At 41.7% G+C, this 23,175-nt stretch overlaps 1 protein-coding gene across 3 annotated transcripts; it reads left to right on the forward strand.

Moving 5' to 3' along the window:
• Positions 1 to 3,128: 3,128 nt before the first annotated feature.
• Positions 3,129 to 21,923, forward strand: senp6a (SUMO specific peptidase 6a). Of its 3 annotated transcripts, none has more exons than XM_068709105.1 (24): positions 3,129 to 3,249; positions 6,642 to 6,738; positions 7,344 to 7,407; positions 8,290 to 8,396; positions 9,017 to 9,172; positions 9,622 to 9,642; positions 10,146 to 10,216; positions 11,531 to 11,634; positions 11,743 to 12,160; positions 13,804 to 14,042; positions 14,672 to 14,812; positions 14,977 to 15,010; positions 15,168 to 15,356; positions 15,833 to 16,026; positions 16,149 to 16,345; positions 16,566 to 16,682; positions 16,787 to 16,909; positions 17,011 to 17,103; positions 17,677 to 17,993; positions 18,087 to 18,175; positions 18,261 to 18,349; positions 18,479 to 18,547; positions 19,202 to 19,352; positions 21,584 to 21,923. In XM_068709105.1, exons 1-24 carry the CDS (start codon positions 3,219 to 3,221, stop codon positions 21,818 to 21,820), a joined length of 3,348 nt encoding a protein of 1,115 aa, XP_068565206.1. In that variant the 5' UTR covers positions 3,129 to 3,218; the 3' UTR covers positions 21,821 to 21,923. The 3 variants fall into 3 exon arrangements, with proteins under 3 accessions (XP_068565206.1, XP_068565207.1, XP_068565208.1); XM_068709106.1 differs by having other exon boundaries at positions 9,625 to 9,642; XM_068709107.1 differs by lacking the exon at positions 9,622 to 9,642.
• Positions 21,924 to 23,175: the final 1,252 nt, after the last annotated feature.

The raw sequence follows: 23,175 nt of genomic DNA on the forward strand, positions 1-23,175 counted from the left end.
CTCGTGGGATTCATGTTCATTCATTCTGAGAGAAAAAATATCTCCTCCAGTATGAAAATTCTCAGTTATTGCAAACCGGTGGTCTCCTGGTGGTCTCCTAGTGGTCTCCTGGTGGTCTCCAAGTGGTGGTCTCCTAGTGGTCTCCTGGTGGTGGTCTCCTAGTGGTCTCCTGGTGGTCTCCTGGCGGTTTGCTGGCTGTCCCCTTATGGTCTCCTGGTGGTCTCCTAGTAGTCTCCAGGTGGTGGTCTCCTAGTGGTCTCCTGGTGGTCTCCTAGTGGTCTCCTGGTGGTGGTCTCCTAGTGGTCTCCTGGTGGTCTCCTAGTGGTCTCCTGGTGGTCTCCTGGCGGTTTGCTGGCTGTCCCCTTATGGTCTCCTGGTGGTCTCCTAGTAGTCTCCAGGTGGTGGTCTCCTAGTGGTCTCCTGGTGGTCTCCTAGTGGTGGTCTCCTGGTGGTCTCCTGGCGGTTTGCTGGCTGTCCCCTGATGGTCTCCTGGTGGTCTCCTAGTGGTCTCCTGGCGGTCCCCTGATGGTCTCCTGGCAGTCTCCTGGTGTTCTCCTCGTGGTCTCCTGGTGGTGGTCTCCTAGTAGTCTCCTGGTGGTCTCCTGGTGGTCCCCCGATGGTCTCCTGGCGGTCCCCTGATGGTCTCCTGGCAGTCCCCTGATGGTCTCCTGGCGGTCTTCTGGTGGTCTCTCGGTGGCCGCGAGGAATAGACGAAGGAAAAGTAATTTTTCCTTGTTTTTGATAAAAGACTATAAAGTTTACGTCGTGATAAAAGGAAGAGGATAATCATTTCAGAAACGTTAATATCTGCACCAAATTCTCCGCCAATGCATGCAGAACATTGTGAGATGTTTGACCGGAACCATGAAAGTGGATCACCAAAATGATTGGAATTAATCCTCTGGGGAACGTGAATGTCTGTACAAAACGTCATGAAAATTCATGCAATATTTGTTGAGATATTTCGAAAGAGGCATAAAGGTTTTTACAACATGGTAGGAAAAGTAAGAAGAGCACCGACATTAGTGGGATTCATCCTCTGGGGAACATGAAGCTCTGCACAAAACTACATGGCAAAATATAATAATAATGTAAACGTTTTCACTGGTTCACCACACCCAGACTTCCTCCTGCTCTCACACAGTCACCAGACAGCTTCCACCGCTCCTGTTTCATCTGTACACTCTCCATCAGTACGAGAACCGCCGTGTGATCGTCATCTCAGGCCTTTAAACGCAGGAGACCATGACTCAGATCACTCTAATGAGCTGCAGCGCTGCACATTTCACTGAATGATCATGAACTCTATATATATATATATATATATATATATATATATATATATATATATATGTATATACTGCTGGAAACTGTGCCGTGCTCTCCTCTGATGCAGTTGCAGCATTGCTAACGGTAATGACATGTCGAGTTAAACATTGTGGGAAGTGACGCTTATTTCCTTTCTTTTCTTTGCTTTCCGAGAGTTAGCTGAGAGGATCGACAGCATTCTCGTGTCAGTGTGTTAAGTGTGAGCCAGGAGGCGATTAGCTTAGCTTAGCATAAAGACTGGAAGCAGAGGGAAACAGCTAGCCTGGCTCCAAGATCAAGAATACACCAACCGACACCTCTGAAGCTCATTAGTTCTGTTTAATCTGTGCACAAACACAATGGAAAGCTCTGTGTGACAGTGACATATATGGATATAGTAAGAAATGATCTGATCATGACAAATGGTAATAGTATAGTACATTTAATTTAGGGCATACAGTTTATAGTAGCATGTTTGTGCAGTGCAGTCTGCAGTGACATCATGATACTGATGGTTGTTATTCATTCATTTTAATGAGGAACATCGCCACCTACCTCTGACCATCGCCTCTTCATGTAACTGGAGAACAATACGGACCATAACTCTGTCTCATAACAAATTATTACTCAACTAATAATACATATATATGATTATCACAGGATCCTGCTGTTAAATAAATAAATAAATAAAGAATAAAAAAGTAAAATTTATTGTAAGGTGTTTATTTGACTCTCTTTTAATTTTCCATCCTTTGTCTCATAATTACTAAAATGTGACATTAAAATTAGCTTTTTTTTTAAAATAATTGGCATTGTAGTTTAATATTTAATTAATATTCCTGCAGAAAATGTAAACGTGTGTGTGCATGTCTGTGTCAGAATAAAAAAGTTGACACACACACATACACACTCCAGGCTCGTGCATGTTAGTAGGCATCCGAATCCACCGAGGTTAAAACAGGGACTTCCGGAAATGACCTTCAAAATAAAACAAAGTGAAAAAACAAACATCGTAAAGGTGTCACTTTAGACTGTAATTGTGATGACATTTCTCACTATTTTCACTGCTTTCACAAAACAAACAATAAATCAATTAATGGAGAAAATCATCAGCAGATTAATCTATAACGAAAATAATGATCAGTTAATAGATTCAAACTAATTAAAGCAGTTATAATCTCTCTTTTACATTATCACAAGAGTAATTATATTCTAATGATATAATATATATAATAATAGAAAAGTCACAGGAGACATTTCTATATTTTAACACTTAAAACACGTTATCCAGATTATATTTACATACTTTTACTGAAGTAGCTTTTTCAATGAAGGGCTTTTGCGACGTTGTATAAGTACTTTTACGAAAGTAAAATATATGAATAATACCTCCTCCACCACTGCCTCTTGCCTTTCTATAATTTAAAGAATAGCGTTTAAATTGTACTTCTTCTTTTTATTTTTATTTTTGAACAATTGCACATCTTAAAACTCAATTTATATATAATATTTTAGTTGTACTTTTTTACTTATTTTATATTTTATATTCTTTACTGCTTTATTATTATTACTGTTTTCTTATTATTATTACAGTTATTATTATTACTTATTTATTATTTATTATATTTGTTTGGATCTTGTGTTTTTTACTATGTCTCTTGTTCGCACTTTGCTGCTGTAATCCTGTAAATTTCCCCACTGCGGGACTAATAAAGGATTATTTCATTTTATCTTATCTTATTGCAAAAAGCTTTTTATTCTGAAGGCAGAGTTTAACTTCCGAAAGTGACGCGTGTTCGTGCGTTAGCTTTCCCCGCTGTAGGTGGATCGGAGCAGCAGTCGAGCCGCTATATAGATCCGGTCTCCGATGAGCACCACCTATCATCCGAGGAGGATCATGGAATAAAAACATGGCCCACAATCGAAGCTTTTTCCTCGAAGGTAAGCTGTGACACTGCGGTCGCCATTTTTTTTTTACCCTCCCCCTCGGAACCACACAGTCCTCGGAGATTCCTGCTTTGCTGGGTCCGCAGTGTAAACGGTCCAAAAAATATATGTGTGGAGCTAAAAAGTGGCTAACGTTAGCATCTTAATGCTAGGTGGCTTTAAGCTCGAACCGTTAGCGCTGACGTTAGCTGGTTCTGGATGCAACACGGGCCTTTCTCCTGCCTTTTATTTTTTGTTTTTCTCGGCTTTTTAAGCCAAATAACGTTTAAAAAACACAATAAAATACATAAACACTTTTATAATAAACGCTATAAAACGCTAAGTGGCCTCCAAGCTAGCATGCTAGCGTGTTAGCTTCGACTATTAGCGTGGCTAATCATTAATTGTAAACAGAAATTGTTCCCAGTGTGTTTTCAATGCTTCGACTGTCATTTCTGTTATTATCTTCACTTTGTCTCATAGCTCACATTTTACGTTAGGAGGCCGCTCACTTAAACACGTCAACAAATACGTATAGAAACACAATTAAACACATTTGAGTGAGGAGTTTCACAGACAGAAGAAGAAGGGCTTGACAGGGTTAAATATGTCATTACTGCCTTGCTCAGTGGCAGTGTCACGATGGCATGTAGCCATATGCTGTAGGGTGTTCAAGGAAGAAAAACAACATCTAATTTGTCAATTCTAATATTTTTAAACCACTATTTCTATAAGAGAGAAGTGAGAGATATTCTACATTTTTATATAGAAGAAGAAGAAGAAGAAGAGCCTGACTGGGTTAAATGTGTCACTACTGCCTTGCTCAGTGGTCAGTGGCAGTGTCATGAGGACAGGGGAGCAGAGTTGTAGCCATAGGATTTAGGGTACCGTTAACTTTTGTTCAAGGAGGAAAAACATCTAATTTGTCAATTATAATCTTTTTAAACCACTATTTCTATAAGAGAGAAGTGTGAGATATTCTAAAGGCCAAAAACCAACAGTGAATGTATGAACTATCTCTTAGATCTCCATTAAAAACACATTAGTAATCTAACTGCTGCTTTATCTCCATGAACACACACACTGTCGTTTATTAAGACTCAGTCAAATACTCACCAGAGCACCGAATGTGGATTACTCCGCCGCTGAAAGTAGTCCCCAATAAATGCACTAATTCCTCCTGTTTGTTTGATGAAAAGCTACAGTGACCAGCTGTATTTTGTTTTTAAGGAATTAATCTATATATGTTTGTGATGTGTTTTTAAAGATCGTCATACTTTCATCAGTAGGAACCAATGAGCTGAGAGCCACAGACAGGAAGTCAGACGGTATTAAGAGACGCACGGTGGTGTTGGTTTTGTGCTGCGGTATTTTCTTGCTTAGGAAGCTTCCTCTCTAAAGGGAGATGACCAGGAAGTGTCACGATGAGAGCTGGTTGAATTCTCTTAGCTGCCAAGGAAAGGTGCTTCAATGCGTCCTTTCTTATCTCCTTTAGCAAAGGATACACTGGACCGTCCTTTAAGAACGTAAAGGAGATGATGCCGTGCGTTTTAAAGCGTTTATCTATTCTCGACCTCGCGATGTTTCTCCTTGAGATCAAGGAGAAACCAGGAGTTCCTAATTGTTGTAAATATAAAAGTCTAAATTTGGGACTAATAAGAGACAAGACTTTCTCTACTTGACAGTCTAAAAAGGAAACCTGCCTGGCAACAACAACGTATCATTGAAGATGTGTGGAGGCAGGCTCTGGTTTCACAGAAGCGACGTGCAGATGTGTGTTGTCAGTGTCGAGCTTCCCCCAAATGATTCACATGCAAATCATGCAGATGCATTCAGGAGTCATTCAGGGCTGTGCTTTGCTCGGGCTGCTGCTCTAGTGCGCTGTAATCAGCTCTCTGCTGTACTTTCAGGGCATTTGATGCTGTCGTCGGATAGCAACAATGTGGAGATGCGGTTCATTGTTGGCATCAAAAAGGAGAGGAAGTGACCTCGTGTTGCAAAACGCAGCTTTTGGTGAAACCGCTGCCAGAGGGTCTCATTGGGAATCCTGTGTTTTGGTTGATGGGCTCCATGTTTGGCATGCAGAAGAGTTCCACTTCCTCTGAGTGTCGTTGTGAGCGGCTCGGGTTTGATCACGTGAGGGTCAAAGTTCTCGCTTCAGTCCGTTCGGATGAGTCGTGTCTGTGGGTCCTCCCCGGAGGTTTTCCTCTCACCGTCTTAAAAACAAACGAGTGTCCCGGAGCTCGCCGTCCTCCTCGCCGGCGTGATCGGGAGCTTCTGTTGTGATCGGCGGAGCCGGGTCCAGACTCTGAGGTCCACTCTGTGTACTTGCTGGAGAGAGGAGATTAGAACCGGCTTCATTCGGCTCCCGCAGGATTGATCCAGATGACTGAGCTCTGGGATCATAACGTGATTCATGATTTCTGAACCTCTTCCTGTCATTTTTCTTTTTTTTAAATTACCCCTGAAATGGATGATGCTCTTAAAACAGGCGGCATTTTTCTTTCTGTCGCATCTCCTCAACGTCTGCTTATCCACTTGTGCAGCTGCACAGGAAGGGGTGTGTGTGTGTGTGTGTGTGTGTGTGTGTGTGTGTGTGTGTGTGTGTGTGTGTGTGTGTGTGTGTGTGTGTGTGTGTGTGTGTGTGTGTGTGTGTGTGTGTGTGTTTTAAAAGCCGCAGCTTTTAAGGCGAGATGGAGGTTTTAACTGATGTTTACCTGCTGGGCTCACAGCCAGATGGATAACTCCCATTAACAAGATGAGGAGTGAGAGGTCGTTGGGTTTGAGACGGCAGGACTGAAGTCAGAGGACGCGTGAGAAGAAGAAGAAGAAGAAGAAGAAGTCTCTTTGTGTCTCTGCTTTAAAGAAGGGACGGTTCACATTTCATGGACGTATACCGTCTGTAAGGAAAGGAAGCGTTAAGTCATTTAGATAAAGAAATCTGGGCAAACGCAGGATATAAAAAGTAAGCTTTATTATTTTGACAAACTCTGTAAGATCAGCTCTTAATTGTCATAAGCATTAAATCATGACGTTTGACAAAGAAATAAGAGAAACGGTCAACTGATAAAACGTTAAGCTGGCAACCAGCAATCATCTTTTGGTTGCTGAAACTTCAAATATAGTTTCCATTTTCACATCTTGACGTATTCTAGAGACTGGCTGGAGGTGAACTCTCGGTGGCTGCGGTGCTGCTCTGAACGTGCTTCTCTTTAAATACTACTTGTCCTCATTGAGCACCACTAACAGAGTCAACCAGGTCTGAGAACAGAAGGATGAATGTGACATTGGACCAAACTGTGACATGAGTGTATTTATATGTCCGTTTACAGAAAGACGCAGACTTATAAAGGAGCCTAAAGCTTTGTGTCCTGAGTCTCACTCTGGTTTTTATCGTCTCATTGAAGCTCTGGATCGATCAGAGACCAGAAGAGACGGAGGCTACAAGCACAACAACTGGAGCTTCTCTCTCTCTGGTGACAGCGAAGAGGAGAGGAGTCATGAGTAAGCACCCCCCCCCCCCCCCCCCCCTCTCCATGATGATGAACCACTCACCTCCTCCTGTTAGTGCAGCAGTCCCACTGTAAACCTGAACCCTGCAGCGTCGTTGTCTGATGGTGGATATCGATCATCAGGACAGAAGAGCTTCATCCTCATCTTTAAACTATTAAAAAAACCTGCAGCAGAATGCACCTTTCTCTGCACCTTTCTAACTACTTTGCACATTTATTCTTAATTTTAAGATGCTAGAGTTACAGCTAATGACACTTTTATTAATTATATTGTTAGAATATTTCAATCAATTCTTAATCTATGTGGTTTAGATAATAATAACAACGGTCCATAATAAGTTTTGAGTAACGAACGAGGGAGTTTTTACTTGATAAATGAATGAAACGAGTAATAGATTATCAAAATCACTAGTTTTGAATACATTGACTGTTTTAGTTAAAGTCTGTGAACACCTGAGCTTCTACGCTTCCTGTTAGCTCAGGTTTCTCATGATCAGTTCTCTGATCAAGCATCGTTCAAACCTACACACACACACACACACACACACACACACACAGTAGTCTGAACACGTGTGTTGTGTGTGTGTGTGTCCTCAGTGTGAGCGTGGTGAGCATGGAGGAGATGGACCGGCAGCAGCCCACCTCCCCCGAGGAGAAGAAGGTAAAGCTCCTCCCTGAACTCTTCTTCGTCTTTGTCTTCATCTTCTTTATCTTTCTCTCTTCCTCCTCTCGCTTTCTGACTCTCACCGCTGGTCATGTGGTCTCCCAGCGGAGCTCTCTGATTGGTCCTGCAGACAGAAGGACGGCCCCCAAAGGACCCCGGCAGCCAACACTGCTGGGGTGCTCTGGGAGGCCTTCAGGGCTGCTGGTGGTGGTGGTGGTGGTGTTGTTGTTGTTGTTGTTGTTGAGGCCTTTTGGCCTCTGATTGTCCTGTAAAGGATCATTCACACTAGATTTGTCAGATATAAATCAGGAATTAAAGGAGCCAGTAACCATGTTTTGGTCTTTACGTCTGTAGAATTCTCCTAAATTCACCAAAAAATACCATTAAAGAACACCTCATTTGCATATTTAAACTCATTTCAAAATAATTGTCTTAATGTCTCTCTCTCTGACTCTGACTCTCTCTCTACCTCTCTCTCTCTCTCTCTCTCTCTCTCTCTCTCTCTCTCTCTCTCTCTCTCTCTCTCTCTCTCTGACTCTCTCTCTGTCTTTCTCTCTGACTCTCTCTCTCTGTGACTCTCTCTCTCTGACTCTTTGTCTCTCTGACTCTTTGTCTCTCTCTCTCTGACTCTCTCTCTCTGACTCTCTCTCTCTGACTCTCTCTCTCTGACTCTCTCTCTGACTCTTTGTCTCTCTCTCTGACTCTCTCTCTCTGACTCTCTCTCTGACTCTGACTCTCTCTGACTCTCTCTGACTTTGACTCTCTCTCTGACTCTCTCTCTCTGACTCTCTCTCTGACTCTCTCTCTCGCTCTGTCTCTCTCTGTGTGTGTGTGTGTGTGTGTGTGTGTGTGTGTGTGTGTGTGTGTGTGTGTCCTCAGTCTCCTGCTCTGAGACACTTCACTTCTTCTGATCCATTGAGAACGTATGAAAACCGGCCAAATAATCACATGAGGCCTCTGAACAAGCTGGCGCCCAAAAGACTCAGGTACTCTACTATATTTATATTCATATGTATATATATTCATATATATATATATATATATATATATATATATATATATATATATATATATATATTCATATGAAGTCTGGAATGTGGTTATTAATGAAAACACTGATGATTTAAAACGAGTCAGAAATATGGAATAAACGACTGCAGTTCAATGTTTAGTTCACAAATGAATGTTTCTGATTCACGTTTGTCTTCACTTGTTTCTATTTATTAAAGATATTAAATCTACACAAGCCAACGGATTCATGTCAATCTTTCTACTTTTAATTTAGATTTTTATCTTCTTTTTTTTAACCTGAGAATTAGTTTTGATACTTTTCATCACATAGTTTCCTGTGAACTCAGTGACGGGAACGTCTAAATAAATACAATAACTATCATAAATATATATGAATTAAAGTGCCATCTTAAATCTAATAACATGAACACTTAATATCTTATTAATAAGGTAAAGAATAAAATAACCAGATAACGGTTAAAGAAACTCTTTAAAAAGAGATTTAAAAGGTAAAACAAACCCTTTTAGATCAATATTTATTGAAGTATAATATATTGTTTGTTTTGACTCCCTCTGACTCTCCCCCCTCCTGCAGCGACGTCCCCCTCTCAGTAGCGTCGTCTCCCCCCGTCATCCCCAACAGAACCAACTATTTCATCATCAGTCCGGCGCCGTCGCAGGGAATCGTCCTGCAGGGTCGACACTTTCAGCACGCTCAGATGCCGTCTGCAGTCCGCAAACCGGTCCAAAGGTGAGACGCAGACGCTGAACGTTGAGGAACTACACTTCTGCAACCGTTAGCCGCATTAGCGTTTAGCTTGTGACGCAGGAACTTGTTACTGGATTACTTTTCTTTCTCTCATTACATTGTATAAATCTGTAACTGTTTTAATGTCTAGATTAATTAGATGCAGCTCTACTTGTGATACAGCTCTATTTAAATGGACTAAATAAAGCACCAGACCACCAGTTATTCGATATACGTTTTTTATGATATTAAATGGAGTCGGTCTGAGACGCTCCGGTTCAGAGGAGCTCCAGATAAAGGAACGTGAGGCGTCATCCTCGTCTTCATCCTCGGTTTGTTCTCCAACGACGGAGACGAAGTGTGTTCATCCTCTTGTGGCGTAGAGAACAGAACCCCTTTGATTGAGTTGCATTAGTGAGACGTTTTGTGTCTTTTTGGTTTCTGTCTTCAAGCAGCCTTGATCTGAAGGAAAGGTAAGACTCTGATCCTGCTGCTTCACGCTCACTGGCTCTCATCTCACCTGTATGTGCATCTCTGACACTGAGAGACTGTGATGAACCATGAATGAGTGACTAATGCTACATTAACAGAACTGTGGTTTGTACAGTAACAACAGCTTGAAGTGTTAAATCCAGTCGCCGTATACGTCTCTGGTAGAGACCTGTCAATCAGTGTGTAGCCCCACCCCTAAATCATCCCCTGCTTTATGGTCTGTTTGACTCTAAATGGAGCATAATGTACTAAATGAACATCATGCTGTATTGAAGAAGACTGTAAACTAGAGATTGAGACCATAAACTCATGTTTACAATGTTTACTGAGGGAATAAATCAAGAGAGAAGTAGAGTCATTTTAGACTAGACTTCTATACAACCAGAGGAGTCGCCCCCTGCTGGACACTAGAGAGAAGTAGAGTCATTTTAGACTAGACTTCTATTTTTAAAAGGTCAACGTTGTCTTTTTCTCTCTCCTGCAGAAAAGACTTCTCCACCACACAGCAAGCAGTAGAAGTGGACAGCATCGTCCTCACCTGTCCAGAGATCTCAGGTAGAGTCCACAGCTCACACGCACGCACGCACGCACGCGCACACACACACACACACACACACACACACACACACACACACACACACACACACACACACACACACACACACACACACACACACACACACACACACACACACACACACAGGAGACTTATTTATTTAAAGTCATTCTCAAACTGTTCTTTGAAGAGAAGCTACTGTTGAATGTCGACGGGCACATTGTGTGTGTGTGTGTGTGTGTGTGTGTGTGTGTGTGTGTGTGTGTGTGTGTGTGTGTGTGTGTGTGTGTGTGTGTGTGTGTGTGTGTGTGTGTGTGTGTGTGTGACAGCCAGCAACGTCTGCAGATCTCCTCCTCGCTGCTCCTGCCAGACGAGGAGGAGATCTCAGGCCTCCCACATCTAATCCTCAAAGCTCCTCGCTGAGGGAGGAGAAGCTTATGAAACGCTTGTTCTCTGAGCGAATATGGAAAATAAGAATATATAGGTGACCTTGGTGGGAAGCGTTTCCCCAATTTTTTTTATCATCATCGTCATTTATTTTTAGTTTTGGAAGATACAAAATGTGAGTAAACGAATGCCGGGACGCTCAGAGAGATTAAAATCACACCTTCTGAACACCTTGTGTTCAGAATAACATCTTGATTTTCTCTCTAAACTGTCTCCTCTGATGGTCCAGGTAAGATAATAATGATAATAATATAATGAGTTCAGCTGCCGTGGCCTCAGTTATCAGCAGTGAGCTTCACCATCAACATCTGGTGCTTTCCTCTGGTGTCTCCTCAGATGTTGTCCTCTCTGGTTACAGACCAGCTGCCACAGTGACGACAAAAGTGTTTCCACCTCAGAAGAGTACGGTGGTCTCTGTTTTTGATCAAAGATTGAAGGATAAATAAAGTATATTATTAAATATCGCAACATCTGACTTTGTTGTCAAAGCGTTCGTCACACATGATGTGTTCAAGGGCCGTCGTAAAGATGAAACTCTTTGATTGTGACAGTTGTTACAGTGTCTGGCTGTGATAAACGGTGTAGTTTTGGTGATTGTTTAAAGAAAACATGCGTTTCCATCCCGCCGGATGGTTTCAGGGTTCAGAGGGTCAAACGAAGGCAAATATCACTCATCAGATCTTTGAACAAGTTCCTTTATTGTTTACTATTCTTACGAACTATTACTACGCTGTTCCTTGCTTCTCTCTCCTGTACTGATTGCTGCCAAAATCATCTGGTGTTGGTGATGGTGTTCTGTAGTGTTCTGTAAAGTAAAATCCATCGCAGTTTGGATCAGATCCATAAGTTGGTTGTTTTCTGGTTAGACCTTTCAGAAGAGGAGACGCTGAACGTGAAGCGTCGCATCCAGCAGAAGAGGAAGCCGTTGGAGGACTGCTGTACTTTCCCCTCGCAGGTCAAAGCAGCAGAGGTAAGAGCCTCGGGACTACATTACCCAGAAAGCATTTGGTCAGATATTATATTTAGGAGTTGTCGGAATCCATTAATCCACCTCTAACGGGAGTTTTTTCCTCGGCAGGCTCTGCGGCCGACCGTCTACCACACGGTGTGCTTGAAGTGCAACAAGCCGAGCGAGGACGTCAGCAAGTGTCAGATCTGTGGCGCCGGGTCGGCTCTGCTGCCGCCGTGTCAGCCGGCCACGCTGACCTCCCCGACCCCCCGGCCCCCCATCCGGTCCCAGCCGTGCCCCGGACCCAACGGCCCGCAGCAGCAGCAGCAGCAGCAGAACTTCTACAAACCGGCGGCGACCATGAGGGGGCCCCGCGGGGAGCCTCTGCCCGTACGGATGGTGAGCACCAGGGGGACCATTCTGCCTCTGAGCAACGGTAGGACGCCTCTGTTAGCCGGGACGTCCAGCTGCTACGGACCCAGGAACCACCCGGCCAACAAAGGGAAGAAGGCGACGGCGGCACAGCGGCACGAGCTCAACGACCCCAGTGAGTAAAAAAAGTTCTGGTGAAGAAGCGGGTTTGAAGGATTGACTTGAGTATCGCAAAATAATGACTTATTATCTCTAAATAATGACTTAGTATCTCTAAATAATGACTTAGTATCTTAAAATAATTACTTAGTATCTTTAATAATGACTTAGTATCTCTAAATAATGACTTAGTATCTCTAACGAATGTCTTAGTACCTCTTACTAATGACTTAGTATCTCTAAATAATGACTTAGTATCTCTAAATAATGAGTTAGTATCTTTAATTATGACTTAGTATCTCAAAATAATGACTTAGTATCTTTAATAATGACTTAGTATCTTTAATTATGTCTTAGTATCTTTAATAATGACTTAGTATTTCTAAATAATGAGTTAGTATCTTTAATTATGACTTATCTCAAAGTAATGACTTAGTATCTCAAAGTAATGACTTAGTATCTCTAAATAATGACTTAGTATCTTAAAATAATGACTTAGTATCTCTAAATATTGACTTAGTATCTTAAAATAATGACTTAGCATCTTTAATTATGACTTAGTATCTCAAAGTAAAGACTTAGTATCTTTAATTATGTCTTAGTATCTCTAACTAATGACTTAGTATCTCTAACTCATGACTTAGTATCTCTATATAATGACTTAGTGTCTCTATATAATGACTTAATATCTCTATATAATGACTTAGTATCTCTCTATAATGACTTAGTATCTCTAAATAATGACTTAGTATCTCTAAATAATGACTTAGTATTTCTATATAATGACTTAGTATCTCTCTGTAATGACTTAGTATCTCTAAATAATGACTTAGTATCTCTATATAATGACTTAATATCTCTATATAATGACTTAGTATCTCTCTATAATGACTTAGTATCTCTAAATAATGACTTAGTATCTCTAAATAATGACTTAGTATCTCTAAATAATGACTTAGTATCTCTATATAATGACTTAGTATCACTAAATAATGACTTAGTATCATGTATAATGACTTAGTATCTCTCTATAATGACTTAGTATCTCTAAATAATGACTTAGTATCATGTATAATGACTTAGTATCTCTAAATAATGACTTAGTATCTCTAAATAATGACTTAGTATCTCTAAATAATGACTTAGTATCTCTATATAATGACTTAGTATCACTAAATAATGACTTAGTATCATGTATAATGACTTAGTATCACTAAATAATGACATAGTATCATGTATAATGACTTAGTATCTCTCTATAATGACTTAGTATCTCTAAATAATGACTTAGTATCATGTATAATGACTTAGTATCTCTATATAATGACTTAGTATCTCTAAATAATGACTTAGTATCATGTATAATGACTTAGTATCATGTATAATGACTTAGTATCTCTAAATAATGACTTAGTATCTCTAAATAATGTTTTAGTATCTCTAACTAATGACTTAGTATCTCTAAATAATGACTTAGTATCTCTAAATAATGACTTAGTATCTCTATATAATGACTTAGTATCTCTATATAATGACTTAGTATCTCTAAATAATGACTTAGTATCATGTATAATGACTTAGTATCTCTATATAATGACTTAGTATCTCTAAATAATGACTTAGTATCATGTATGATGATGCGTGATGTCCCTTCCCCAGTCGTCCTGTCCAGCGATGACGAGGAGGAGGCAGACAACGCCAGCACAGGGAGCGTCAACAGGCTGGACAGCGTCTCCCCTCGACCCGCCGACTCCGCTCACTCCTCGCCGGCGCCCTCTGGAGGCAGAGTGGAGGCGGCGGTGAAGAGCGCCGGAGAGCAGGAGGAGCCCAACACCGAGTTCTTCGAGGACGTCAACATGAAGATCACGATACCGCGGAGAGCCCGGATGAAGGATCAGGTGAGCAGTTTAACACTCTGGACCCCAGACAGTTTCAGGGCTTTTATTTGCTCAGTGTTCTCTCTGTGGTCTTGATTTTCTCTACAAAATAAAAGTCCTGCTCCTCTGTGGAAACAGAACCATCATGAGTAGAAGTAGAGAGAACTAGAACATGTCTTCAGTGCAGAATAACAGTTATGATGACATCATTCATAACAAAAGAAATAATAACGCTAGTCGAATTTCTTTCACAATTTCTTTTACAAAAATTGGAAAACACTGGAATCTTTATATCCACAAGTGTTACTAATGTTAATGAAAACAAAGGAAACCCTCAAGCTGTGAATATTGAACTATTCTCATGTTTCAGCCTCTCCTCTCCTCTCCTCTCCTCTCCTCTCCTCTCCTCTCCTCCCCTCTCCTCTCTTCTCTTCTCTTCTCTTAAGAAGAGAGGAGAAGAACCATCGTTTTGTCGATGGTTTAAAGAAAACTGACTCATTCATTCATCACTTCTGAGCCACAGAGGAGGAGAACCCTCCACTGTTTTTTGTCTGTGGATAAACGAGACTTGAATGTGAAGTGAAACACAACCACAGAGCACCTCAGGCTCCGTCCTTAAAGTCCACTTCTCTTTTCATTTACTCTTTCAGTTTGGGAATCAACCCCCCGAGCAGTTTACTCCGAGGCCAAAGAAACCCAAGTTCACGTCCAACAAGTGCGACAGCATCATTCTGGAGTGTCGGAGCGTCAGAGTGGGAACTCTCCGCAGGATGGTGACGAAGCCCGTCGTCGTGAGTGCTCTGGTTTCTAAATGCTTTTTTAAAAATGTCCGCCGGACTCTGCAGCGTCTCAGCGCGTTGAGCCGCATGTAAACAAAAACTCTGTCAATTTTAAATATCTTCAAACTCCAGTCGAGCGACTCCGCTGTGACATTCCTTGTTCTTTCTTCTTCCAGTTTTCCATCGAGCAGATCCAGCTGGAAACTGAAGGTAGGACATACGTTCTCCTGTCTGTGTCTCCAAGCTACACAGTAGGGACAGTAATATAAGACGGATTCTGGGGAAGTCACATTGCTGGGTCTTCTCCTCGTCGTGTTGTTTTTTACATCTTTTCATTGTGTCTTGTTTTTGTTTTTTTGGTCGTCAGGCTCGGAGCGAAACACCGTGGAGAACATCTGTCTCCGGGCGTCGGAGCTGATCAGCTGCGAGTGGTGCAGCGTCCGGAAGCTTCCGGTCTTGTTCTTCCAGACGACTCCGGCCGAGTGCGTCCGGCTTCGCACGCAGCTCGACATGTCGGAGGAGAAGGGAGCTCACTGGTACGACTGTACCGGGGACAGTGAGTACAAGTACCACAACACACAAATAATACAGTAGGAGTACCAGTACAAGTACCACAACACACAAATAATACAGTAGGAGTACCAGTACAAGTACCACAACACACAAATAATACAGTAGGAGTACCAGTACAAGTACCACAACACACAAATAATACAGTAGGAGTACCAGACTGCACAAAGCAGCAGAGAACACAACTGGACTTCATGTCTGGTATCTTTAACGTCTTCTTCTCATTGTTCACGTTCTGACAACTCTCCTTTTTAAACAATCCTACATCGCTGCAGAACATTCAAGCTGAAATGCTTTGTGAAAAGCATGAAGGGTATAAAATGTAGAGAGGGATTGTATAGAGGCAAACAGGATGCATCTGGAGTGCCTCAATAAAAGGTCTAAATATGAATATTAATGATCGATTTGATACGTTTAAAGCTTTTAAAAGTAAAGCTACCGTCTGCCTCTCCGTGCCGTCAGAGTCGGACGAGAAGTTCATCGTCCTGATCTTTGAGAACGGCCTGGTGATGAAGGAGCAGGCCATCCTGGAGGACATCCTGGGAGAGATCGGCCGGACCAACAACCTCAGCAACTTCCCCGCAAAGCTGCCCTTCGAGGAGGCAAACATCCGCCTGGTGAACTTCAACAAGGCCCTGAAACAGAAGGAGGAGAAGGTGAGACCGTCGTAATCCAACTCTGTCATCGCTTTGTCTCCGTTCACCAAGATGTTCAGCTTCTAATGTTAGAAAACTGAACCAGACATGAACGAGGAGGTTGTTTGTTTCCGTCTCTGCAGGAGAAGCCGACCCAAAGCCCTCACAAGGTCTCACAGGGATCCCCGGCGACGAAGGTGGCGCAGGCCCCCCCGGCGAGCCCGGTCAGCGTGACCGTACGCACACGGATGGCGACGCGCCAACACACCGGAGGATACTTTGAAGACGACGACGACGACATGACCGACCTCCAGCCCACCTTCTCCGGACCCATCGTCAAGTGAGGGACTCTCTCTCTGTTTACTTCCTCCTGTACTTGTCGGAGGTTTTTGGTAAACATTAGGTTCGCTGACAAAAATATTGAGGTTCAGTGAAGCTTTGAAGTGTTCGGCACAGCCCCAGTCGTGCTCTGTGGGTCAGTGGTTTCCCGATCCGTCGGTGGATCGATGCTCGGCCTCCTCCGGCGTAACGGTGTGTGTTTGGTGGTGTTTCTCTTCCAGATTAATGGTGTATCCTCCTCCTCCGGCCAAGGGAGGCATGTCGGTCACTAACGAAGACCTCCACTGCCTTAACGACGGAGAGTTCCTCAACGACGTCATCATAGACTTTTATTTAAAGTAAGTGTTTGGTTTTAAAAAGACGACGCTCCACACTGTGAGACACCAAATATCTGTTTGTTTTCTCTGCGACAGAGAAGTTTGATTTGTCCTCCTTCCTTTAGATATTTAGTTCTGGAGAAGTTGAAAAAGGACGACGCTCAAAGAATCCACGTGTTCAGCTCCTTCTTCTACAAGAGGCTGAACCAGAGGGAGCGGAGGAACGCTCCCGACACCACCAACCTGCCGTGAGTCTCCAGCCGACGCCATGTTCACGTATCGTCATATCTCTGCTGCTGGAGGCTCAAACTGAAACTTGTGCTTTTTTGATTTTTTTTTTTCTCTCCAGAATCCAGAAAAGGAAGCACAACAGGGTGAAGACGTGGACTCGGCACGTAGATCTCTTCCAGAAGGACTTCATTTTTGTTCCTATCAATGAGTCGTGAGTCTTCTCTATAATTTAGGCACATTTTTCAGTTTATATATGTTTTTTTTAATTTTTTTTTATTAACTTTTAAGTGTATTTATTTTATTTTCTATTCTTTTTTGTTAAATAAAAATATATATATTTTTATATTTATTTAATAATTACTTGTTTTATTATTTTGTTATATACATTTATTTTTTATTAATTCATTATTATAAAATATTATTTCATGATTTAGAAATATTTCAATAACGAAACTTTTTTTAAATTTGTTGAAAAATAAAATAAATAAATATATATATACATATATATATATAACAATTATAATATATATACAATATATGTATAATCTAGAAAAATATAATAAAACATATGATATATATTAATATAATATTTTTTATTTTATTTTGAAAAATATAATATATATGTGCATATATATATATACACACACACACACACACACATATATTTTTAAGGAGGTTGAGTCTCTTTGGGTCTTCCCTGGTTAAACAAGTGTAAACAGGTGTTAAATATAATGATTATATAATAAACGGGTGTTAAATAACTGCACGTCTCTCGTGTTGTCAGAGCTCACTGGTACCTGGCCGTCATCTGCTTCCCGGGTCTCAGGGGTCCGGTCTACGAGCAGAACCCGCTCTACCACGGCGCCCCCCCGTCAGAGGAGAACCTCCCGGAGCACTGCCGTCCTCTGTCCCCGGACGGGCTGGACTGCTCCCCGGAGGACCCGTCCCCCGGCGCCCCTGAGGCGTCCACGGACGGTCAGACCGAGGGAGAGCCCTCCGCCAAGGAGAACGTGGCCTTCACGGACGGGAGGCCGGAGGCTTCCAGGACCACGACGGTGACCGGCAACAACCAGGCTGATCCAGAGCAGCAGCAATACACAAGTGAGTCTCCGTCTGGACCGGAACAGCATTACTGTAATTAACCGTTATTTGATGTGGTTCCTAAAGCATCACATTAAAACACGCTTCCTTCAGGTGAGCTGCAGAGAATCAGCGTCTGCTACAGTTCAACTAAAGGAGACGACGACGCCTTCACCTTCTCCGACGACCAGAGCTCCTGTCAGGTACCCGTCCTCACCTCCTGTCTGTCTCCTCTGAATGAAGTACTTTAGGACTGTGGTCACTATGAGTTCCCGTCTGTGTCTCCAGGACGAGTGCAGCGAAGACGGGACGCTGGCTGAAGACGCGCTCGGCGCGGACGCCTCCGCTCTGGCCGCCAAACTGAACCTCTGCAAACAGTAAGTCCGTGCATGTCTGGCTTTTCACCAGCAGGGGGCAGCACCGCTTAGAGAGAGAGAGAGAGAGAGAGAGAGAGAGAGAGAGAGAGAGAGAGAGAGAGATTGTTGACTGTTGTTTCTCTTCTTCAGACCTTGTATCCTCATCATGGATTCCCTGCGAGGTCCGGCCAGGTCGACGGTGGTGAAAACTCTCAGAGAGTGAGCTGATTCTATTTTAGTGATTCTATTTTATTTTAATGATTTTATTTTATTTTAGTGATTTTATTTAAATGATTTTATTTTATTTTAATGATTTTATTTTTGTGATTTTATTTAAATGATTTTATTTTATTTTAATGATTTTATTTTAGTGATTTCATTTTAATGATTTTATTTTAGAGATAGTCGTAGGTATAATATTCTGTGCATTAACCCAAAACCAGCCGGTGGGATTGAAAAGCATGTTAATCCCTAAAACTACACCGTTTATCACAGCTAGGAGCTGCAATCTTCAGATGTTCATCTTTCCAACGGTCTTTGAACACATCACGTGTGACAAACGCTTCCGACAGAAAAACGTCCGAAATGTAACGTAAAATGTTGACATATTAACTTTAATATAGAACATTAGAACAGACTGAGCTCATGGAGGCAGTAATGGTACCTGAGCTACTTCTTCTCAAAGTCCACACACACACACACACACACACACACACACACACACACACACACACACACCATCAACTTATAGTTATAATCATGTTTTTAATGTTAATATCTTGTTAGCATCACTGAGACCGTTTTCTTGACGCTCCCTGTCGATCGTTATCGAGTGTTTCCTCCCGGCGGTGACCGAGGGTGCGCTTGTTTCAGGTACCTGGAGGTGGAGTGGGAGGTGCGTAAAGAGAGCCAGAGGAGCTTCGGTAAAGACGCGATGAAGGGTTCGAGTCCCCGAGTGCCTCAGCAGGACAACTTCAGCGACTGTGGAGTCTACGTCCTGCAGTACGTGGAGAGCTTCTTCGAGGTGAGGCGAGAGAATGTTGTTCAAATAATGTTCATGTCACAGATATTAAACATATTGGTAGAGTACAAACAATAAGCAAAAGAAATAAACTGAGAAAGTGAAATAAATGTGTAGTTACTAAATAAAAAAAGTGATACAATATTTTTTTACAAATAAATAAATACGAATCAAATAAAAATAGACAAAGATCAAATAAATGTATATATAGTAAATAAAAAGGCCATAAAATAAATGTTTCAAAATAAACAAATTTTAAAAAAGTAGATAACAATTTAATTAAATTAAATGTGTATTTACTAAATAATAGAGCCATAAAATAAATACTTCAAAATATGTAAATAAATAATAATCAGATAATATTGAAAAAATATAAAATAAATGTGTCTTTACTAAATAAAAGAGCCATAAAATAATGTATACAGTTAGGTCCATAAATATTTGGACATTGACACAATTTTCATCATTTTGGCTCTGTACACCACCACAATGGATTTGAATGAAACAATCAGGATGTGCTTTAAGTGCAGACTTTCAGCTTTAATTTGAGGGTATTTACATCCCAGTCAGGTGAACGGTGTAGGAATTACAACACATTTTATATGTGGCCCCTCCTTTTGAAGGGACCAAAAGTAATTGGACAAACTAACATAATCATCAATGTAATTGTCACTTTTAATACTTGGTTGCAAATCCTTTGCAGTCAATGACAGCCTGAAGTCTGGAACCCACAGACATCAGCAGACGCTGGATTTCATCCCTGGTGATGTTCTGCCAGGCCTCTACTGCAACCGTCTTCAGTTCCTGCTTGTTCTTGGGGCATTTTCCCTTCAGTTTTGTCTTCAGCAAGTGAAGTGCATGCTCAATTGGATTCAGGTCAGGTGACTGACTTGGCCATTGCAGAACATTCCACTTCTTTGCCTTAAAAAGCTCTTTGGTTGCTTTCGCAGTATGCTTCGGGTCATTGTCCGTCTGCACTGTGAAGCGCCGTCCAATGAGTTCTGAAGCATTTGGCTGAATATGAGCAGATAATATTGCCCGAAACACTTCAGAATTTATCCTACTGCTTTTGTCAGCAGTCACATCATCAATACATACAAGGGAACCAGTTCCATTGGCAGCCATACATGCCCACGCCATAACACTACCTCCACCATGCTTCACTGATGAGGTGGTATGCTTTGGATCATGAGCAGTTCCTTCCCTTCTCCATACTCTTCTCTTCCCATCATTCTGGTACAAGTTGATCTTTGCCTCATCTGTCCATAGGATGTTGTTCCACAACTGTTCAGGCTCTTTTAGATGTTTTTTGGCAAACTCTAATCTGGTCTTCCTGTTTTTGAGGCTCACCAATGGTTTACATCTTGTGGTGAACCCTCTGTATTTACTCTGGTGAAGACTTCTCTTGATTGTTGACTTTGACACAGATACCTCTACCTCCTGGAGAGTGTTCTTGATCTGGCCAACTGCTGTGAAGGGTTTTCTTCACCAGGGAAATAATTCTTCTGTCATCCACCACAGTTGTTTTCCGTGGTCTTCCAGGTCTTTTGGTGTTGCTGAGCTCACCAGTGCGTTCTTTCTTTTTAAGAATGTACCAAACAGTTGATTTGGCCACACCTAATGTTTTTGCTATCTCTCTGATAGGTTTGTTTTGATTTTTCAGCCTAATGATGGCTTGCTTCACTGATAGTGACAGCTCTTTGGACTTCATATTGAGAGTTGACAGCAACAGATTCCAAACACAAATACCACACCTGAAACGAACTCTAGACCTTTTATCTGCTCCTTGTCAATGAAATAATGAGGGAATAACACACACCTGGCCATGGAACAGCTGAGCAGCCAATTGTCCAATTACTTTTGGTCCCTTCAAAAGGAGGGGCCACATATAAAATGTGTTGTAATTCCTACACCGTTCACCTGACTGGGATGTAAATACCCTCAAATTAAAGCTGAAAGTCTGCACTTAAAGCACATCCTGATTGTTTCATTCAAATCCATTGTGGTGGTGTACAGAGCCAAAATGATGAAAATTGTGTCAATGTCCAAATATTTATGGACCTAACTGTGTGTATATATATATATATATATATACACACACACACACACACACACACACACTCATAGGTAGATAGGTTTATCATTGGTTAGGGTCTGTCTTCATGATAACAAACACTCATCTTTTAACATTTATAACAAACTAAAACGCTGAACTTGTTCTTTCTTCGGTACAGAATCCGATCCCCAGCTTCCATCTGCCGGTGAACTTGTCCGAGTGGTTTCCTGGTCAGCGGATGAAGACGAAGCGCGAGGAGATCAAGGAGCTGATCCTGAAGATCAAAGAGCAGCAGGAAGTGGACAAAAAGGGGGCGGAGCAAGTCCAGGCTCCGCCCGGCTCTCCCGGAGAGCCCGAGATAGAAGAGACTTCCGGGTTGACGGTCCGGCCGCCGAACTTACCCGTCGGCCCCTGAAGCGGGGGGGGGGTGAACCCGATTGTACGTCCTGAACTCCCTCCATTAACCACAGACATCCACTTTAACTTTGTATGGAATAAAACATGAAGTGTACATATTGCTGGAGTTTTTCCCGCTGCCTTTGTAATTTACCGTTTATTTAGTTTTCTGCCTCCGTCATGAAGTTAAGTTATGTTTCCACGGACGATCTGTGCCGAAGATACCGCTGCTCTGCGTGTAGAAGAAGAAAAGAGGACGACGACGCTATTTAACAATCCCCAGAAGAAGAAAAAGAAGAAGAAGAAGAAGAGGTGTGGAGTCTCATGCGTAGGCCGGTGTTTGTCGCCGCTCCTCCGTGTGGAGCGCTGATGTTTCAGCATGAAAGAGCAGGAGCTCTTCTTCTTCTTCTTCTTCTTCTTCTCATTACGCTTTCTTTATTTTCTGAAAAACAAAACATCTGGAAAAGTCTTGAACGCGTTTTAGTTTTTTTTATTATTAAATAAAGTTTCAGAGGTTTGATTTTCTTTTAAAGGAAATAAAAAAAAATGGAAACATCTGAAATAAATGTGACATGAGACCGTTTCTCAAATGAAAGACTATTAAAAGAAAATACATGTGTGTACTGTGTTGTGTACTACAGTAGAGTACAGAAGTATTTGCCCCGAAATGATACAACTTTAATAAAAAAACAAAAAGCTAACTGTTGAAACAGCACTTCACAGAAGATATCCGTGACAGTAGAGTGGTAATATGTATGTATATATATATATATGTATATATATATATATATATGTATATATATATATGTACTGTATGTATACCGTAGATTTAATCTCACTCAGACGTTCCTTTAAACCCTCGCAGACATTTTCAGACCTTTTTATGAACCTTTTACATAAAGTCTGCCTTCCCACAATGCATAGCGTCGTGACACTAAACATGGCTTTACCAGGATGAAAGTGAATGAAGAGGACGGCACAGTAAAAGTACACGGACATTAAGGATTAAAGTAAATCAGAGTGTGAGCACAGATTGAAGTGAAGACCCTGATGAAATTCTAATACACGTCGTACATCGGGTGCATATTTGGCGGACTTGCCGTACTCAGAAACTCACCAAATTTTGCAGACTTGTCAGGTCTGGTGAAAATTGCAATCTGATGTAGGTTGCATATTTGTGTGTAAAAGAAAAGGCGCTCTAGCGCCCCCTACAAGTCGGACCGTCGACGCCCCTCGGCCAGTGTGTCCGATGATGTGTTACTATGATTAAGTCTTTAATTGCTACATATTTAACTGTGAGGTTTAAAACGTTTAAAAGACCTTTATTCAAAGTGAACGTTTTTTCACCGACTATTTGAAGACGTTGATTGAACG

This window comes from Cebidichthys violaceus, unplaced genomic scaffold, assembly GCF_023349555.1.
Source record: "Cebidichthys violaceus isolate CVI_PGR_0920_01 unplaced genomic scaffold, fCebVio1.0.p SCAF_14, whole genome shotgun sequence".
Taxonomy (NCBI): domain Eukaryota; kingdom Metazoa; phylum Chordata; class Actinopteri; order Perciformes; family Stichaeidae; genus Cebidichthys; species Cebidichthys violaceus.

Bases quoted from the DNA above. Each gene is read 5' to 3' on its own strand.
- senp6a (XM_068709105.1), top strand. From the start codon at position 3,219: ATGGCCCACAATCGAAGCTTTTTCCTCGAAG. The intron at 6,739-7,343 runs GTAAGCACCCCC...GTGTGTCCTCAG, and splicing joins GAAGAGGAGAGGAGTCATGA to TGTGAGCGTGGTGAGCATGG. The intron at 15,011-15,167 runs GTAGGACATACG...TTTGGTCGTCAG, and splicing joins GATCCAGCTGGAAACTGAAG to GCTCGGAGCGAAACACCGTG.